This window comes from Schistocerca americana, chromosome 3 (genome assembly GCF_021461395.2).
Source record: "Schistocerca americana isolate TAMUIC-IGC-003095 chromosome 3, iqSchAmer2.1, whole genome shotgun sequence".
NCBI classification, from domain to species: Eukaryota; Metazoa; Arthropoda; class Insecta; order Orthoptera; family Acrididae; genus Schistocerca; species Schistocerca americana.
The window spans coordinates 385,990,478-386,012,939 of record NC_060121.1 but is presented as its reverse complement, the minus strand read 5'-3'; the positions used below and the strand labels follow the sequence as shown (position 1 = coordinate 386,012,939).

The window sequence follows — 22,462 nt, the reverse complement described above, 5'->3', positions numbered from 1 at the left end:
CTAATAATGAATCCTACTCATATTATATCATTTTCTGCTGCTGTTGATATTACCCTATACATGTCTACCCATAAATCCTTCTCTTCTTTCCATTCGACTTCACTGACACTCACTATATCTAGATTGAGCCTTAGCATATCCATTTTCAGATTTTCTAGTTTCTCCACCATGTTCATACTTCTGACATTAGAAACCCAAACTCGCAGAATGTTACGCTTTTGTTGCTTATTCAATCTCTGTCTCTTGGTTACCTTTCTCTTTTTCCTCTTTGCTGTCCCCTTACTTGTGGATACACCTCATGTGTCTTTAATGCAGTGGTTTCCATTGCCTTCTGCATCTTCATGCTGTTGATCAATGCTGCTTCTTCCACCTTTTATGGGCAGTTCTCACACCAAGGGCAAGAGTGTACCCTGAACTTCTGTCGATTCCTCTGCCCTCTTTAACAAGGTTGAGGGTAACTTCTTAGGCTGGAAGTCTTTGGCCACCATTGCTGATTTTCATTCCAAATGCAAGCAATGGCAGGACCTGTGACATTTTGATTATTGGTCAGAGACGTACCCCTAGGCCATTGGCGCTTTCACAGACACTTCATTTCATAGTATTCTGTTTTATGTCACATAAATGCTTTGTGCTGACAGCACCTAGGAAGTGAAGAGAGGAGAACTACCTTTTTTTGAGTAGCTACCGAGCAAGGTGGCACACACCTAGCCGTCCTGATTTAGGCTTTCCATAATTTCCCTAAATAGCTTCAGGCAAATGCTGAGATGGTTCCTTTGAAAGAGTATGGCTGGCTTCCTTCCCCATCCTTTCCTAATCTGATGGGACTGATGACCTCATTGTTTGGTCCCCTCCCCTAAATCAACCACCATCAAAGTAGCTGTTTATTCATAAAATATATGCTCATATTTAACACAGGTTACTCTAGAAGTAAATCCCATTTTTATCAGTTAGAGTAGATTGTCACTAGTCATTGCTTGTCCATGTTTACTCTGGGGAGGTCCATGCAGTGTCTGCCTCTTCCTGTTAATACATAACTTAACTCATTCTGCATCCCCAAAGGCTCTCCTTCATGATGATTTTCGCAGAACATGATGTGTGATGACACTAATTGCTCAGTGATCTCACCTGTGATTCTTAATGTATGGAAAAGGTCTTCATGCAGAAGATGAAGTAATTAACACTATGTTAATTTTAAATACAGAAACAGACACTCTGTCTCTGTAGTAATTTATATCTTGAGTCATCCTACAAAACTCACCTTCATCACCGAATTCACTTGGTATAACTTCATTTACTAATCTGCATGTTACTACACATTCTACCACTGCTGTCATGGTGCACATCATGTTTGAGCAGCGTGCTGTTCAGCAGCTCCAGGCAACCCACCAGAGGCTGCTGACCATGGACAGCACCTTCGTCACCTGCAGCAGAAAGCCAGTGGCTCCTGGTGGACAAAATCCCTTTATATTTTCATGTACTGGCTCCTGCCAGCCATTGTTGTACATTCTAGAAACTGTATTGGACTGTCTATGTTATACTGTCATGTTGTTGGTATCATTTTTTTTAAATTGCTGTCCTGCTGCTTTCTAGCTTTTTGCTATTAGTGTAAATAGTACGTAGAGGCTTAGTTCATCCATTCATCCACACATCATGAAGGGCAATAGCTATCATGGAGAAGAGGCTTCAGGGACGTGCAAATGGTTGAGTACTACATTAAGAGGCAGAAGCAGTCACTACATGCTAATCCTGTGAAGCATACCAACAACCAATTACAACTAATACTAATATACTCTTGTTAGCTATGGGAATTACTTCTAGATTAATAGAGAAAGCTGTTACTTTTCAAAAAAGCCACTGAATTTCTTGTTGCATTACCCAGCTGCTGTTTCAACCAACTACTTCATAGTAAACATTTCCATAAATTTACTGATTTCAGATAATACTATAAGCTGTTTATCTACTAGGAAGATTGAAACATGTTTAATGTGAACATTGAAGTTAACCAGAATTTTTGTCCCAATGCCCCAATGTTCTGATAAATTACAGAAGTAATCAATAATGAACAAAGCTTCTCCGATATTTTCAGAATCAGTACTTAGCACTCAAACTGCACACTTATGTAAAACAAGTATGTTCATGGTCCTAGCTACACCAGTCTGAAAGATTTTTATAGTGATGTCAACTCAGTTTGTTATCCAGCTGCAGACCAGAAAATTTGACACACAGACCTTCATTTATGTGTACCTACTGATATCTACTTCTGATACATTATTTATTTGTAATACCACAGTATGAGTTTTTGTAAAGTTGAGTATTAAGGTGTTTATCGCCAACCTGTAACCAGTTTAGTTTCACTATTGTCTTGGATGTGTGTGGAATGACAAGACATTCAATATCTACGTATTATGTTTCAAAAAACTTATGACACTGAACTGCAGTAACTGGGTTTTATTAGTACTTCTGGTTTTGGCTGTAAGCCATCATCTGGTACCAAAATCACTTGAAACATTTCATTTGTCATGAATAGTGAAAGAAAAAGCATTGAATATTTTAATCCATATGAAACACTAACAAAACACTCATTCTTAGCATTTACAAAAGTAGCAATCGTCCTTGTAAATGCTAAGAATGAGTGTTTTATTATGTGTTTAATGTAGATTTGTGCTTTGTGGTGCCATCTCATATGAAGATAATGATTGCTGTGCTTGTAAATGTTAAGAATGAGTTTTTTTTGTGTTTCATGTTGATTAAAATATTCAGTGCTTTGTGTTTCAATATTCTTGACAAATGAAATGTTTTTAAGTGATTTTCATACCACATGATGGATTACAGATGAAACTGATAGTTTTAATGAAATACAGTTAATGCATTTCAGTGTCATGAGATTTTTGAAACACTTATTGACTGCAAAAAATTATCTGGAAAAAAAAAGCTATCTATATAATATACATCCAACCCGAGATATTTCTCACCCCTCCAAGTGGTGTTCCATCAGGCACCCAACTTTCACATCCTAGTCCATCCCTATGCCATTCCCAATCCCGACCCCTAGCCACAAGGATCATACTAATGTGGAAGACCTAGGTGGAAAACCTGTTCAGTCCAGCCAACCAGCACTTCCTCTGACTCTTTGCCACAAGGATCACACTAATGTGGAAGACATAGGTGCAAAACCTGTCCAATCCAGCCACCCAGCACATCCTATTCCAGTCTTGTCACAGGTTTATCCTACCCCATGAGGGGCCAGGCCACCTGTGAAAGCAGCCATTTCATTTACCAGCTATGCTGCAATCATTGTACAGCTTTTTACATTGGTGTGAATACCAACTAGCTGTCCACCAGGATGAAAGGCCACTGCCAAACTGTGGCCAAGAGCAAAGGAGACCACCCTGTGGCACAACATGCAGCTGAACATAACACATTTGACTTCAATGGCTGCTTCACTACCCGAGCCATCTGGATCCTTCCTTCCAACACCATCTTCTCTGAAATGCACAGATGAGAGTTATCCTTACGACATATTTTCCACTCCCATAAATATCCTGGCCTCAACCTACGGTAACATATTGTTCCCACACCATCCACCAACAGTTTCCATATCCTATCATCTCCTCCCCATTCTTGCCTCACACCCTCTTTATTTGCAGCTGTCTGTCAATGCATCCACCCGTCTTTCCTGTTCTTCTTATTTATTTATTTATTTATTTTTTTGCTTTTTTGACTACCTCCCTTCCCCACAACCTCCTGACACTGTGCCTGTTGGAATCTAGTCCCTGCACACTCCACTAGACAGCATTTGTCTCTCTCAACACTACTGCCCCTTCCCTTATCCCGTCCATATTGCTGCTTGCATCTCACATGATGATGCTTTCTGGCCTGAGATGCTGGAGTTGGTGGTCATGTGTGCATAAGGGGTGTGTGTGTGTGTGTGTGTGTGTGTGTGTGTGTGTGTGTGTGTGTGTGTGTGTGTGTGTGTGTGTATGTGTGTGTGTGTGCGTGTCTTTACTGATGAAGGCTATGGCCCAATAGCAACATGTGAGTGTCTTTTAATTGTACCTGTCTGCAACTTGAGATGTCTCCTTTATGGTAAGTAGCAATCTATCTTTCCCTACATTGTCAATATTCCTACTGAATTGTTAATCATTTATACAATGTGCAGAATTAGTTTGTAACAGCTATTTTACAACTAAATCTACATTCACACTCCTAACACACCCTGAAAACCACTGTGATGTGAATGACAGAGGAGGCCTCCACATTACTATGTTCTAGGATTTCTTTCCATTCCATTCACATATAGGACAGGAGAAGAAAGAATGTTTGAACGCCTCTGTGCATGTTGTAATTAGTTTCATCTTTTCTTTGCAGCCCCTATGGGAGAAATACATAGGGGGCTGTAGTGTATTCCCTGATACTACTTTTGCTGATAAGCCAAATACCTTTTCGAAATCATTAAGTACTGCATCTACCTGCCTTATTGGTCCACAGCTTTCACAATATCACATGAAAAAAGCATAAATTGGTTTTCAAATGGCTCATGCCACCCAAGGGCTACTACTGCAGGGGATGACCACTACCTATGGATTATGACTCGGAGCAACCCTGACAGCATCGCCACCATGCCGAATAACACTTTTCGTGCAGCAATAGGACATCGTGTTATGACTCTAACTGTGCGCAATAAGCTGCATGATGCGCAACTTCACTCCTGACGTCCATGGCGAGGTCCATCGTTGCAACCACAACATGCAGTGTGGTACAGATGGACCCAACAACGTACCGAAAGGACTGCTCAGGATTGGCATCACATTCTCTTCACTTATGAGTGTCACATATTCCTTCAAGCAGACAATTGTCAGAGACATGTTTGGAGGCAACTCTGTCAGGTTGAATGCCTTAGACACACTGTCCAGCAAGTGCAGCAAGGTGGAGGTTCCCTGATGTTTTGGGGTGGCGTTTAATGGGGCCAACGTATGCCATTGGTGGTCATGGAAGGCACCATAATGGCTGTACAATACATGAATGCCATCCTCCGACTGATAGTGCAACCATATTGGCAGCGTATTGGCGAGGCATTCATCTTCATGGATGACAATTCAGGCCTCCATCATGCACATCTTGTGAATGACTTCCTTCAGGATAATGACATCACTCGACTAGAGCACCCAGCATGTTCTCCAGACATGAACCCTATCAAACATGCCTCAGATAGATAGAAAAAGGCTGTTTATGGATGACATGACCCACCAACCACTCTGAGGGATCTATGCAGAATTGCTGCTGAGGAGTAGGACAATCTGGACCAACAGTGCCTTGACGAACTTGTCGATAGTATACCAAGATGAATACAGGCATGCATCAATGCAAGAGGATGTGCTACTGAGTATTACAGGTACCGGTGCATACACCAATCAGGACCACCAGCTCTGAAGGTCTCGCTGTATGGTGGTACAACATGCAATGTGTGGTTTTCATGAGCAATAAAAAGGGCAGAAATGATGTTTACATTGATCTCTATTCCAATTTTCTGTACAGGTTCTGGAACTATCAGAACTTTTTTTGATGTGTGTATCTAGAATTTGATAAAGGTTCCATTGGGCCTTTTTCAGTATTAGCAAATTGAGTTGTTTCTCAATTCCACTGATATTAATATCTATATCATTCATTTGAGCAGTGGTACAAGATTTAAACTAGGGCAGAACTACTAGCTCCCCCTTTGAAAACAGAATTCAGCATTTCTGCTTTTGCTTGCTATCAATAATTTGATTTCCTGTATCATCCATCTAGACGTCAACTTTGGTGCCTCAAACAGCCTTTATATGGTAGTCACTGAAGGCTTCAGTTATAATGCTTTTGAGTGCCAAATACAGCTTATTTATCTATGGTCCACTTATTTAATGTATGCCTTGGCTCATTTCACATCCCTGAAGAATTTCCTTCACGGCAAAACCCATGGAATACCCTGAATGAAGACCAATCTGCAAATTAATACTGTCATCTGGCATTGCTGCTTTCTTATAGACAACCATATCATCATGAACAGTCTTTAAGGAGCTTCCAGTGCTTTCTACTATATTATTTATGAACAAGAACAGTAATGGTCCTATCATACTTTTTTGGGGTACTCCAGGAATTACTTTTCCATCTGTTGATTTTGAACTGTTGAAAGTAATGTGTTGCCTTCTATTTACAAGGAAGTTTTGAATCCAGTTACAAATATGGTATAATACTCAGTAAACTCATATATTCTGCACTAAATGCCAGTGTGAGACGCTGTCAAATGCCTTCCTTAAGTCAACAAACATGAGATCAACCTGAGTGATATTTGCCTACAGCACTATGTGTCTCATGGAGGAACAAAGTGAGCTGAGTTTCACAAGATCTCTATTTGCGGAATCCCTGTTGATTTTCATTGAGGACCTTTTTGTTCTTCAAAAGCATCTTAAGGCTTGGACATAAAACAGAATCCATAATTCTACAATAGCGTGTTGTCAATATTGTGTGTGTGTGTGTGTGTGTGTGTGTGTGTGTGTGTGTGTGTGTGTGTCTTTCCTATGATCTTTCTTGAAAATGAGAATGACCTGCACTTTTTTCTAATCAATAAATATCCTTTGTTACTTCAGCAATCTATGATAAACTGCAGCTAGAAGGGGAGTGATTTCTTTCACAAAATGTTTGTAGAATCTTATAGGTATCTCATCTGGTCCTGATGCCTTTCCACTACTTGGTAATTGTAGTTACAGTTCTATTCAGTGTCAGTATCTCAGTAGCTACCATTTCATAGTTCATATGATGCTTGAAAGAAGGGACCACGTTACAGTCTTCCATGATGAAACAATCTGAGAAAACAAAATGCAGTATTTCAGCCATCTCTCTGTTATCTCCTGTGTCAGTACCAGTATGGTCACTGAGTGAATGAACAGTGCATTTTCAACCATTTACATATTTCAAGTGAGATCAAAACCTCTTATGGTTTTTACTTAAATCAATTGACAAAATTTTACTTTCAAAGTCATTGAACACTTCTCTCATTGATCTTCTTAAACTTATTTTTGCTTCATTCAGCTTCTGTCAGCTAGGTTTTGACTCTCTTTGTTTACATAGCAATTTCCTAATATGCGTATTAAACCACAGTGGGTCTTTCCCATCCATTAAGACCTTGCTCAGAAAATATGTCTAAGGCATATTGAATGAAATGTTTGAAATTTATCTACTTGTGCTCCTCATCTTCATCCTCAGCATTGAATATCTGATGGTGAGTACTCAGATACTCTGCAATGTGTATCCTGTCACTCTTACTGACACTATTACTAATGTCATGTTCTTATTTATAGCCAAGTTAAAATTGCAGCACCATTCAGTCCTTTCATGCACATTTGTTTTCGTACAACTGTGCAGTTATTCTATGAAACAGAATCCTCTTAGTGTTTCCTAGCACTGCTGAATTAGTTGTCTCCTGAGATAAACTGTGAAGCAAGCACCAATCTCTTAAATTAAAATCTCTGTCCCTCTGTATATGGTAGTGTCTTTCTCTCTCAACCCTGGTTTGTAGCATCTAATTTTATGTTTTAATTAGGGCAATGCACGGCAATTGTCCATTTGCTTGGCTGCTTCAGTTAGGACTGCTGCTTATGCTCTTGGCACTTCCCCTTATCTGTCCTACCAAACCAATTTACCCATTTGTCGTCTAGATCTGTTAAACCAAATGACAGCTATAATGTGTATACTGTCCAGTCAGAGAACAGTAGTAGATGGGTATAATCCCTCTGAATGTGAAAGCATTTATAGAAACCATTTAAGTCTTTCGCTAACTTGATGAGCTTTGTTAGCAGTCATTAAGTGATTCAAGCTGTATTTCCTGTCAGAACCCCACTGGATTGAATGTGGCACATGCCTAGTTTATCGATACTTAGACTATCTTTAACAGTACAAAGTAGACCTTTCCACTCTGTTGGTAGGGTATAATGCAGTGGACACAGTGCTCCCATAGGAGTCTACTAGAATTATAGTGTCAAGCACCTATTTATGCCTGAGTTTGATTCCCAGTATCAACTATGTTCTTTGATGCACATGTGTTTTCTAGCATCCTCATTCTACAGAATTTGCTGTATCCCAGGATTTTTCTTAAGTTTAAAGATGAAGTGGCCAGTTAACTCTTAATAACTGTACATCGGAGCTCATGTATTGGTAAAATTGACAACTCTATAACTGTATGATATATTACGTGAAATCTCTATTTAAACTGATACCTTTAATATGTTAGTCCAGAAACCTGTAATCTGTACCATTAGGCAGGTATAATTCTATCTCATTTCATGGTTATACTTTGTGTGGTGATTGTTTACAGATAATTTGCTTGGCTGCTTCAGGTGTGTGTGCTACTTACATCCCTTGTCCCTCTCCTTAAGTGTTGTAATGGTAGCCTCCTCCCACCTCTCCCACCACTACTGCTATACATGTTTGAGTTCATGCAGTGACCACACAATTGATGAAAGGAGCTCATCAAGACAACTGGGCAATACAAAATAATGTGTTCCAAATTGAAACAGTCAACAAGATAGACATGTATGAAAACATTCCATGTATCAGTTACACCGGAGAGAGGGGTAGGGAGAAGGAGGGGGAGGGGGAGGAGAGAGATGGTATAGAGCAGAAGGAGGAGGACGAGGAGATTACTGTTTAAAGAGGTCATTAGAATTGGAGCACAAGTGCAGATTAGGGAAGAATGGAGACCGAAACTGGTTGTGCCATTTCAAACGAACCATACTGGCATTTGCCTCAAGTGATTTAGGAAAATTTTAGAGAAATCATGGGAAGTCAAAATCTGGGTAGCTGCATGTGATTCTGAGCCATCATCCTCCTGAATCCACCACCTCACTGTGTAGTAGAGAGTAAAGAGTAGAGAGAGAGATTGAGAGGGAGAGAGAGAGAAAGAGAGAGAGAAAGCTTATTTAAAAAGTGTGAACAGTCCAAATTAAGCACATCCATAACAACTATATATTTTATATTTTTACAGATTGGCCCAGTTAGTTAAGATCAAGATTGCAGTGGCAATCTTCTTCACATATGCACTGCAGTTCTATGTTCCCTTTGAAGTCATCTGGAACGCATCAAAACACTATTTTGGCTCCTACAGATTGTTAGCTGAGTATGCCTTAAGGACAGTTCTTGTTTTATGCACAGGTAAGAGGTTTATAACTTCATTAACTATTTCATAATGTTGCTTATTTAAGTACCCATATGTGCAATGTTCTATTCTAGAATGAAAATTAACACAATCATCATCTTAATGTATTAGATCAGATGACAGGTATAATTTATACACTGTCCAGTCAGAGAACATTTTCAGGTGGATTTAACCCCTCCAGGTCTGAAAATGTTTGTAGAAACTATTTAAATCTTGTGATAACTTGATGGGATATTTTGTGGTTATTAAATATACACAGACCCAAATTTTTGAAAGTGCTTGTTAACTACCAGTGAGACTTGTTTTTAGGAAGAGCTTTCTGAAACAGAACCGTAAATGATCTCACAAGTGATTCATTCATTCAGTCATTCATTCATGCACTGTGTTTCACACATGCCACAATGAAGGAGTACATACAGAGATAGGGAATGAGTCAATCTGTACATTAATAGGCAGAATAGACATGCAGGCTACTTCTGTAAAGTATAATAACATAAAATTATTACTAGTGTTATTCTGTTCACACCAATATTTATGGTAATTACATCTAGATTATTATAAAACTGATAACCTTCAGTTTTCATAGTTTAGCTATGGACTCTCAATAAAGACACATGAGACCATGCTCTAAAACATCAGATCCAATGTAGAGTGCAGAGGACAGCTGTCAAGAAGTTTCATGATCAATATAGGGGTAAGGCAATGAGACAACATTTCATGTACATTACCAGAAAAAAATTACTACACTTGGAAAGATGATCTCAATTTTGATGCGATGATGGCTTATGCCACCTAGGGTATAGTATATGTACTGATAATGGTTTCAACATCATCTGCCAACAGATCAACAGATAGGGTAGTGGCATAGCTACCAGGGCGCCATCTGTACCCACCCTTTAATAGGGAATGGTAACAGGAAAAAGACTCGTTGTGGAGCAAATATGTGAAGCAAGTAGGTGACCATGTTATGCAGACACACTCATGCTTCCTACAGCCAGCTGAGTGAGTTTGAAAGTGGCCAAATAGTGGCCTTCTGAATAGTGGTATGGTCCCTTCACAGAATTTCCACACAAGCTGAATATGATTCATCAGTTGTGTCATCATTCTGTTATAGTGGTCATGTGAATATTCTCACACCCATAGATGAGATTCTGGACATCCAGTTCAGATGCCAATTAGTATTGTCATGTTGTCAGGGTGGTAGTGGCAGATATTACAGCTATCACAGCATAGATAAGAGGGCTTTTGAGTCTTGATGTATCAAAATGAACTGTTACAAACTTGTTATTAACAGTGGGACTACTACAAACACACACACCTCTAGCCCGTGTTCCACTCACATCACAGAAGTGATGTTCATAACTGTTGCTGTCAGAGGATCACTAGGAAGATGGAATGGAGCACCATGGTGTTTAATGATGGAGGCAGATTCTGCCTGCAAGTGATGATCATTTGCACATGCAATGTAGACAGGGTGAGTGCTGTCTTGTAGAGTGTATTTGTCTAAGACACACTGGCCCCACCCCAGTCCTTAAGGTTGGGGGTGTGGCAAACTACAACTCTTGTTCACCTTTCATGTTTCTGGAGGGGACACTAACCAGTGCTTGGTATGTGCAAAATATAGTTAGACCCATTTTCTTGCCATGCTTGCAACAGGAAGATGATGTGTAATTCCAATAGAATATTCCTTGCCCACACACTGGCCGTGAAAATCAATTTACTCTGCAAGATCTGCAGCAACTGCTCTGGCCATGGTGATCTTTGAACATGTCTCAAATTGAGCACGTGTGGGATATGATGGGACTTGTCAGCCAACAACTCTGACAAAACAATGTGAGCAGATCAAGCAGGTGTGACATAATGTGTCCCATGGCAGCATTTGCCATCTGCATGATCAACTAGATGCCAGAGTTAGTGACCACATTGCTGCCCATGAAAGTTACACCATGTACTAGTATGGGTGTTTCGGAGTGAATCAACATTAGTACTTGAGAACTGCTTGTGCTATAGATCTATAAATGTAATCATCTCATGCACTCGATATGCATTGTTGCAACAGTAAATTTTGTGCAAGCTGGAGACCTCTAAAAGGGTGTACTAGTTTTTTCCTGGTAGTGTGTATTATTTAACTATGTCATGGGAAAAATGTCATCAGGGAATGGACCAAATCTCTACCAGCAAACACTGGGCTAAGGACAGGGATCAAAGCAGACAGCCAAAAGATTCCATGCCTGGATTTTGTTGATGACCTGATCTTGCTGGCAAATGCCATGTGAGAGGCTTCTTTGCAACTCCAGGCACTGCATTTAATAGCACAGGGGACATGCCTGTTGATTAGCATGAAAAAGACCAAAACCTTTACCAATATTTAAGATGGCCTGATAACAAATAGAGGCAACACTAATAAGTATATCAAGAGATCCAAACCATAAAGCATCTTGAGGAATGGATTTCAGATTATCCCAGTGAGATGGTAGCTTTTGAACAAAGGAAAATGAAACTATATAGAGCATCTATGCTAGCAGAAATATGTTCACCTTGAAATAGCTACTGATCAATATAAAACTAAGACATCATAACACAGTAGTCAGAGCTTTGGTCCTCTAACCAGCAGAATGTTTATCACTAAATAACAAGACCTCAATAAGATTCTTCAAATTACAAGAAAGGAAACTTAGTGGCACCAAGGATCCTAGAGGATGGGAGACAATGACACAAACCTAATTGTGAACTCTGCCTAAATCAAGAAAATAACTTCACCAATGCAATCAGAAGAAGCCAACTAGTGTTCTATGGCCAACTGTACAGAATGGACCCTTATGAGCTGTCCTATCAGATCTTCAAAGTAGCCAACTAGGGTAAAGCATCTGTGTCCCTGTGGATCAAGCAAACAGAGAAAAACCTTCCAGAATTTCATATTAGGCAAAACATGAGGGGTAACTATAATTTAGCTATTGAAACCAGACTGTTCTTAACATCCTTTACAGAAGTTAATCACAATGATATAAGGAATTGATCTGAGGAATGCAAGACAGAGTTCAGGAGGGAAAAAAAGACTGTTGAGCTAACAGAAATGCTGAAGGTATTAACAAGAAAGCAGTCACTAAGCTTTACCAAGAACACCAGAAATGGCAGACAGCAACAGCACTGTAAAAGTAGTATGGGCCACACATGACCCAAACTAGTTACAGGTTAGACACAGACATTAGGCATGGAATTAAAAACATCCGGATGTTCAAAAACAAAGGAAAACAATATCTCTTTAGCTGATCCTTGAATTTATTGTAATATATTGACACAAGAAGATAAATTTTGCATATCTCCAACATTTTTATTAACTAGATCATGACTTTGTCAGTATGTAGACAGCTGTGTAAAATTACACAGATGCTTTGTTTGAAGTATTAGATAAAAATAACAGTTGAGTAATAGCAGAAGAGAAATACCAGTGGCTTGTATCAAAGTAAACATTTTTCTCCCAATATAGATGAACATAGATCACATAATCATTATTAATACATTAACATTAGTCATAAATAGTTGTTAATACACTTTGTGGAAGTAGCCTGCAGTGGCTACTTTTACCAGCTGATGTATAAGAACCATAACACATCTATATCAAAATGAGATAATTAGTTTGACTGTATTTGGAGTTACAAAGAGTTCATAGAAATGATGTCATGTAATATGTAAAGCTGCTCTCTCTCTCTCTCTCTCTCTCTCTCTCTCTCTCTCTCTCTCTCTGTCTCTCTCTCTCTCTCTCTCTCTCCTTCTTCTTCTTCTTTGTCAAATTGACAATGAAGGAACTATTGTAAGTCCAACTCAAATACCAGAGTACTTTAATGAATTATTTATAAATGTAGCAAAGTCTGACATAGAAGTAACAGATTATCACAACAAAGTAAATCCCTTTGGCCTAGGTGAAAACTCTGAAAACTTTACAAAATTCTTAAAATTTTCTGTGAAGGATGTACAAAATGCTATGCTAATATTAAGAAACAAAAAATCTGCAGGTTGGGATGGAATACCCACCAAAGTTAGTAAAGTGGTACACAACAGAATTGCAAACCCACTAGCTCAAATAATAAATCAATGTTTTGAAGAGGGCTGTTTCCCAGAGGTATTGAAATATTCTAAAGTCAAACCACTCTTCAAGAAGGGATCAAGAGAGAGCATGGAAATTATTGTCCTATCTCGATTCTCCCAGTCATTTCTAAAATATTAGGAAAACTTGCTGTTGCACAAATCCAAAACTTCATTGAAAAATATTCTGTTATTCTAAACAGTCAATTTGGTTTTCAGCAGGGGAAAACACCACAGATGCAGTAAACAGTTTCACTGAGAAATTCTGTAAACCATGCATTGTTTGTTTACAAATTTGAAAAGTATGGCATTAGCAGCAGTGCCCTATAATGGCTTAAATCCTACTTATCGAACAGAAAGTAAAGAGTTAGCATCTATTCAAATGGTGCATATTATTTTTCTGTCTGAAAAAAAAAATAATAATGATAATAAAAAAATAATGTCTCAGGGTGTTCTGCAAGGCTCCATATTAGGCCCAGTCCTATTTCTCTTCTATGTTAACAACTTACCATTAGATATCAGCTCCCCATCAGTTCTGTTTGCAGATGATACTTCTGTCTTAGTTGAAGATCAGAATTCAGAAACAATTCCCAAATCTGTGATCAGACCCTCAGTACCTTAGAAACTTGGTTCCAGCCAAATGAGTTGAATCTAAACATATCTAAGACTCACATGATGCAGTTCGAAACCAAACACTCAAAATGTGAGCAGATTAAGATTGTACACAACAACCAAGATATAGAAGAGGTTGACTCATCAAATTCTTCAGTTTAAATGTAGGTAAAAATTTGAGCTGGCAGGCACACATTGAATACCTACCAAACAAACTGAGCAGCTTTGCATTTGCAATGCAAATACACTCCTGGAAATTGAAATAAGAACACCGTGAATTCATTGTCCCAGGAAGGGGAAACTTTATTGACACATTCCTGGGGTCAGATACATCACATGATCACACTGACAGAACCACAGGCACATGACACAGGCAACAGAGCATGCACAATGTCGGCACTAGTACAGTGTATATCCACCTTTCGCAGCAATGGAGGCTGCTATTCTCCCATGGAGACGATCGTAGAGATGCTGGATGTAGTCCTGTAGAACGGCTTGCCATGCCATTTCCACCTGGCGCCTCAGTTGGACCAGCGTTCGTGCTGGACGTGCAGACCGCGTGAGACGACGCTTCATCCAGTCCCAAACATGCTCAATGGGGGACAGATCCGGAGATCTTGCTGGCCAGGGTAGTTGACTTACACCTTCTAGAGCACGTTGGGTGGCACGGGATACATGCGGACTTGCATTGTCCTGTTGGAACAGCAAGTTCCCTTGCCGGTCTAGGAATGGTAGAACGATGGGTTCGATGACGGTTTGGATGTACCGTGCACTATTCAGTGTCCCCTCGACGATCACCAGTGGTGTACGGCCAGTGTAGGAGATCGCTCCCCACACCATGATGCCGGGTGTTGGCCCTGTGTGCCTCGGTCGTATGCAGTCCTGATTGTGGCGCTCACCTGCACGGCGCCAAACACGCATACGACCATCATTGGCACTAAGGCAGAAGCGACTCTCATCACTGAAAACGACACGTCTCCATTCGTCCCTCCATTCACGCCTGTCGCGACACCACTGGAGGCGGGCTGCACGATGTTGGGGCGTGAGCGGAAGACGGCCTAACGGTGTGCCGGACCGTAGCCCAGCTTCATGGAGACGGTTGCGAATGGTCCTCGCCGATACCCCAGGAGCAACAGTGTCCCTAATTTGCTGGGAAGTGGCGGTGCGGTCCCCTACGGCACTGCGTAGGATCCTACGGTCTTGGCGTGCATCCGTGCGTCGCTGCGGTCCGGTCCCAGGTCGACGGGCACGTGCACCTTCCGCCGCCCACTGGCGACAACATCGATGTACTGTGGAGACCTCACGCCCCACGTGTTGAGCAATTCGGCGGTACGTCCACCCGGCCTCCCGCATGCCCACTATACGCCCTCGCTCAAAGTCCGTCAACTGCACATACGGTTCACGTCCACGCTGTCGCGGCATGCTACCAGTGTTAAAGACTGCGATGGAGCTCCGTATGCCACGGCAAACTGGCTGACACTGACGGCGGCGGTGCACAAATGCTGCGCAGCTAGCGCCATTCGACGGCCAACACCGCGGTTCCTGGTGTGTCCGCTGTGCCGTGCGTGTGATCATTGCTTGTACAGCCCTCTCGCAGTGTCCGGAGCAAGTATGGTGGGTCTGACACACCGGTGTCAATGTGTTCTTTTTTCCATTTCCAGGAGTGTATTATCAACTACAACTGACATGGACATATGAAAAGTAGCATATACAAGCTACTTCGAATCTATTATTATGTATAGTATTGTTTTTTGGGGTAACTTGACAAACATAGTGCGGATACTAAAAATACAGAAAAAAATCATTCGAAATATGTGCACTGAAGATCACAAAGAACCATGTCGACCATCATTTAGAAAACTTAAATTAACTCTGCCATCCTTATACATATATGAGATTATGGTGTTTTGTACAACAGACATGAATTATTTGAGGGAAATCTTTTATCCATTTACATGGTACTAGAAACAAAGAAAATTTTATGTTCCCCACCCACCACCTCAGACTGTATGCCCAGGGACCTCAATACATGGGAATGAAAATTTGTAATAAGTTAAAAGGGAACAAGTTGATGCAGATGAATTAAGGTTCACTTAAAAGAAAGCTGTATGAGGTACTGTCATTGAAGTGTTATTACTCAGTGGATTAATTCATGCAGGACAAACTGGATATTTGAGCTGGATAAAATGTGTTATATATTCCAAAAAATATCCTTATAGTGTTATTATTTATTGTAGTGCTATTATTTATTAACGTAAAAATGATTGTAACTGTATTATAAATTTTTGACATGTCTCCAAATGGACTGCAAATGTGCGTCATGAGATGAATAAAACATAATTCACCAAAACTAATTTAAAAAGGATTGTGTCATATATTATGCCATTTTGAAATTGATAAATCATATCATATTAATTTTAAGTGACAAAATACTGTCTGTGAATTTTTAAAAGCATTTTATCACACAATTAACAGTATTCTCGTAGAGCAGCTGAAATATTATTATATCAGGGAGCTTGCTGATGATGAGATTTTATACATATAACTTAATGGATGTAGAGTGCAGCATTAAGGAACTTAGGTCATGCACACAATAAAACAATATCTTCAGTATGGGGAAATAATCACTACAGGTGTACCAGAGAGAGTGTTGTTATTGTTATATTTGAGCTTTACTGAACTGAGATGAAACATAATATATCCATTTCTCTACTACATATGGCTAGACCAGTCATCATTATAAGAACCACATGAGTGTAAATGAATGAATGAATGAAACAGAATATTCCAAATTATAAGGTGTTTATGTTTGTTGAGAGTTCTCTCACATATTGAGGATTCTGCCACTGTTTAGTTGTATTGAAAACACTAATAGACATATTATTTAACACTTTATTACAATATTCCATGTGAAAAGGGCCTCACACATTTCAATGATATACATAGTTATATGCATGGCAAAAAAAAAAAAGGCCATACAAAAGATCGTGGCTCACAGTATGTTCAACAAGAGTACAGGTACTCAGTTATTTATGTTCTTTGACCAAGCTCAACAATATTGATAAGAAAGTGGACCCTAAGTCTTGTGGTACAAATATTGTTAAACATGTAAACTTCACAACTTTTCCTGATACTTAATATTAGATTTTGAAACTGAAAATGTTAAAGCTGACATACCTTTCCTATGTCTTATGGCTTCATATTTTGGGGTAATCTATCACTGAGGAAGAAAATTATGTGTTGCACAGGATAATATGTGGTGTCCACACTAGAACCTCTTGTAAACAACTCTTCAGGCAGCTGGGCTTGCTGGCAACAGCCACTACTCACTGCATTTATTCCCTTATGACGTCTGTTGTCAACAATTAATCACAACTGAAAAACAAAACAGTGAGAGAATGCAATACTGATCCATGGAACTTGCAAAAACTAAATTGTACTAAGCTAGCTTGACTCATTCTACACCCCACAAGAATTCCCTTCATTATGAAATTTGTGGAACACAGTTTGTGGATTAATGAATGAATTACTCAGTTAATGATGAATGATTGAATAATGTTTAATGTTTACAGGAAAACTGAATTCCTATGACAAATCATTCCAAATACACTGCCAGAAAAAAATTAGGACACCCTTTTAGAGGTTACCAATTCACTCATGATCTACTGTTGCAGAAGTTCTTGTGGAGTACATGAAGTGATTACATTTACAAATTAAAAGCACATGCAGTGCTGAGGTACCAGGTGTCGACCCTTGCTGAAACATCCATGTTGGTACATAGTGTAGACCTCCATTGGTGGCAATGCAGGCTCTGTCTCTGGCATCCCACATGTGCTTGATTGGAGACAAGTTTGGAGGTTGTGTTAGCCAGGGAAGTTGCTCCACATCTCGCAGAGCATATTGATTTTCACAAGCAGTATGTTGGCAAGCATTATCCTGTTGGAACAACACATCACCTTGCTGTTGCAAGAATGGCAAAACAATGCATCTGACGACATTCTGCACATACCAAGCACTGGTTGGTTTCCCCTCCAGAAAAATGAGAGGTGAACAAGAGTTGTAGTTTGTCACACCTCAGACTATAAGGACAAATACTCTCCGCAAGACAGCACTCACCATGTCTACGTCATTGTGCAACAATCATCACTTGCATGCAGGCAGAATCTGCTTTCATCATTGAAGATCATGGTACAACATTCCTTCTTCCAAGTAATCCTCTAACAGCAAAAGTTGAGCTGTGAATGGCGTTGCTGTGACATGGTGGAAGACAGGCTAGAGGTGTGTGTGTGTGTGTGTGTCTGTAGTTCCACTGTTAATAACTGGTTCACAACAGTTCATGTTGACACATCAAGACTCACAAGCCCTCTCATCAGTGCTATGTGGCTGTACAATCTGCCGCTGCTGCCCTGACAACAACAATCCTGGCAGGCATCTGTGCTGCATCAATGCCCAGAAATTCATCTACAAGTGTGAGAACGTTCATGTGACCACTAACACCAGCATCATTGCATGACTGATACAGCTCATCCAACTTGTGTGGCAATTCTCTGAAAGGACCAATCCACCACTCAAAATGCCACAGTTTGGCCCCTTTCAAATTCACTCATTTAGGTGTAGGAAGCATTAGTGCATCTCCATGGCATGGCTGCCTGCTTGCTTCACACTTTAGCATCACACTGAGTCTTTTGGCTGTGAGCATTCCCTATTGAAGGGTAGACACAAGTGGAGCTCTGGTAGCTATGCCACTACTCTGTCTGATGGCTGACAATGTTGAAACCATTATCAGTACATCTACTATCTCCCAGCTGGCATATGCCATCATCAGATCAAATTCAAGTGTCATCTTTCAAGGTGTACTATTTTTTTTCTGGCAGTGTATTTGACTATCATAAAACACAATACTAGGAATAAAAAGCTTCTATTTTGGCAGGCAAGTATTTTGCCACATTCATATGAAGTCACATTGCCAAAAATATTGTGCTTGAACCATTTACAACTAGATGAAAAAGAAAACGTCTGTTTCCTAGGTGGTAGTAAAGTGAAAGGCTCTCCATAAATCAGTGTTGGAACCAGTGACTCCCCGAAATAGCTCTTACTTTGTCTGAAAAAATGTTAAACATGGTGTTTAATTTAAATAGAAAAGTCATTCAGGATATTTGATTAAAGGAGACAATTATAGTTTCCCTATTGTCCTGTCTTGGTGTCTTTCTCCTAGTCTAACATCTTGGTTGGCTTCTCTGCCATTTGCTATTGCCTTTTTATAGCTTTTGAAAGAAAGTGCTCATGTTTTTATTATTTTTTTCTATATATGTCTGCACCAACTTATAATTAGATGTTTATTTGGTTATAGATTTTTTTACCTGATTGATTTATTTTATGTAGGGGTGAACACTAATCAATATTTATCCTCTTAGAGAAAATTTGCAGGAGTTTCATGAAGGAAAATAATTTGTCGTCATGTCAGCAAAAGAGATTTACATTCAAGTCATTATTAATATTACTGGTAGGTAAAATAAATATTTCTATAATATACTGAAATAAAATAACAATTTTTACATTTACTCTGTTGCAGTGGGTGTGGCAGCTGCAGTGCCAAACATAGGACCTTTCATCTCACTAGTTGGAGCTGTCAGTTTGTCTACTATGGGCATCATATTCCCTGCAATTATTGAACTGACTACATTCTGGGATTCACCTGGTCTTGGTACTTGTTACTGGCACCTCTGGAAAAATATTTTAATTATTATGTTTGGTGTGCTTGGCTTTGCCACTGGCACCTGGTCAAGTTTGAAAGAGATTATTGAACAAACATAAACTAATGCGACATTGAGAAAAGAGTGTTCAGGGTGTCTGCTCATGCACTCTGCATATATCTGTAAAATTTTGGAAGAGTAATCTCAGAAAAAAGAATACAGATACATATATTCTTTGTTACACAAGCTGGTAACTATAAAACCCTTATGTTAAAATGGCCCACATGTAGTATTGATTTATTTTCGATACACGATTATGTGGCAACCAGTTCCAACAAAAACTGGATGGAACACAATACATTAATATGGCTACCAGCCAGTATAACATTGGTTGGTTGCATCTTATCTTAAATATGTGCTAGTGTGCAATGTTTATCATCATAACAGTCACTGCTAAGTCATTTGTGAGAGGCACAAACATAATTGTAACATTCTCACAGTTTGTGCATCATTGTGATCATATGATAAATATCTCTGCAGCCTTAAATCTGGTTAAGAATGGCAACTGCATGTACAACTTTCTGTTGGCTATAATTGGTGACACAATTTGATAAGTAACAAAAACTGTGTTAGTTATTCTGAATAAGCCAGGAGTTCCTAATATGTGATTAAAATAGTTAAGAAATATATACCGTTTCATTTCTCACATGTATCAAGCAGTACTGAGATGCACTGTACACATAAAAGTATTGTCTGTGTATTAGTATTGGAACACTAAACTTGTTGTTGTTTTCCTCTTCTATTGCTACCTAAGAGCTAAATTCAATCAAAGAGCTAAATTCAATCAATGTAATAACACCATAACATAAGAAAAATTTTGCTCTTAGTTACTGTATTCTTATCATGCAGTTGTAGCTTTTATGCAAATATGAGGAGTGTTCTTGTGTAGCAGATATCTGACTAGACATTAACTGGCATGTGTGTATTTTCCACTTTCATGAAAGAAACAGTTGAGCACTGAATCATGCCCAGTAAATATGTTTCCATACTGTAAGGAAATATTGTAAAATTTTTAAACTACATAAAGTTATCAGTGACTGTATCACCAACTGAACAGCAATGACATCCACAATTAACGTGGTTTTCTTTTAACCTACTGATAATGTGTTCATGATTATACGTGATTATTGCTTGAAGGATGAAAATGCACATTATTTTAGTTATTCAGTACCTCTTCATTAGTTATAGAATCGACCCATCTAATCTTCAGCATTCTTCTGTACCACCACATTTTAAAAGCCTCTATACTCATCTTGTCTAAACTGTTTATCGTCCATGTTTCCCTTCCATATATGACTGCACTCCAGACACACAACTTTAGAAAAGTCTTCCTAACACTTACTTCCATACTCAGTGTTACTAAATCCCTATTCTTCACAAGTGATTTTCTTGCCATTGTCATTCTACATTTTGTACCCTCTCTACTTCGACCATCATCAGTTATTTTACTGCCCAAATAGCAAAACTTAGCTAATACTTTTACTATCTCATTTCCTAATCTAATTCTCTCAGCATCACCTGATTTCATTTGAGCATGTTCCATTGCCCAGGTTTTGTTTTTATTAACATTGTCTTATATCCTCCTTTCAAGACATCTTTCAAGACACCTTTGCTGCCTTTGGCAAGATTAAAATGTCATTGAAAAACCTCAAAGTTTTTATTTCTTCTCACTGAACTTTCATTCCTTTCCCACATTTTTCTTTTGGTTCCATTACTGCTTGCTCAGTGTGTTGGTTAAATAACATTGAGAATAGTCTACAACCCTGACTCACTCCCTTCTCAACTGTTGTTTCCCATTCACCCCCTTATAACTGCCGTCTGGTTCCTTTATAAGCTGTATGTAAAATTTTGCCCCCTTTATTTTACCTCTGACCTTCAGAATAAGAATTCATACCAGCCAGCATTGTCAAAAGCTTTTCTGAGTCTACAAAAGCTGTGAACATAGGTTTACCTTTCTTTAACCTATCTCCTAATATAAATCAGAAGGTCAGTAATGCCTCACACAAAATGATCTTCTGAGATGTTGGCTTCTAGCCATTTTCCCTTTCTTCTGTAAATAATTCATGTCAGTATTTTGCAACCATGACTTATTGAACTGATAGTTCAGTGATACTTACACCCACCAATACCTGCTTTCTTTGGAATTTGAACTATCATGTTCTTCCTGAAGTCTGTGGGTATTTCAGTTCTGCTGGAATGTCACCTACTCCAGGGGCCTTGTTTCAACTTACATCTTTCAGTGCTCTGTCACAATCTTCTCATATTATTGTATCTCCTATCTCAACTACATCTATGTCCTCTTCCCTTTCAATAATATTACTTCAAGTTAAATGAACCAACAAGTTCACTGTTACCAGTCACCGTTTTATTTATTTCCACGATGTGTTTCGAAGGTTTAAACCTCCATCATCGGGTGGATTTACATAAGTAAGTATTACATTTGTGTGTGTGTTGTGTTACGATTTTTTGGAGGAACTTGTGGCACTGCCTTCAGTGATCACAGGTTCCTTTTGCTATCGTAACACATCACATGTTCGCATTTACTTCAAGTTCATTTCTTTTGTATGGTACCTCTACATACAACTTCCACCTTTCAGTGTTCCTTTATTTGTTTAGTACTGGTTTTTCATCTGAGCTCTTGATACCTGTATTCATACAAAGCATTCCATCTTCAGGTCACAAGTGGCCCATCGGGACCATCCAACTGCCATGTCATCCTCAGCTTAAGATGCGGGTAGGAGGGGCATGTGGTCAGGACACTGCTCTCCCGGTCATTGTGATGGTTTTCTTTGACCAGAGCTGCTTCTATTCAGTCGAGTAGCTCCTC

At 39.3% G+C, this 22,462-nt stretch overlaps 1 protein-coding gene across 1 annotated transcript in view; it reads left to right on the top strand.

The window, feature by feature from the left end:
• LOC124606882 (proton-coupled amino acid transporter-like protein pathetic) overlaps positions 1 to 20,611 on the top strand; it is a 129,861-nt gene extending 109,250 nt beyond the window's left edge. The window contains exons 9-10 of the mRNA XM_047138978.1: positions 9,017 to 9,183; positions 19,455 to 20,611. Coding sequence (XP_046994934.1) covers positions 9,017 to 9,183; positions 19,455 to 19,696 — 409 coding nt within the window. The 3' untranslated portion in view covers positions 19,697 to 20,611. The remainder of the gene's footprint in view (positions 1 to 9,016; positions 9,184 to 19,454) is intronic.
• The last annotated feature ends 1,851 nt before the right edge of the window (positions 20,612 to 22,462 follow it).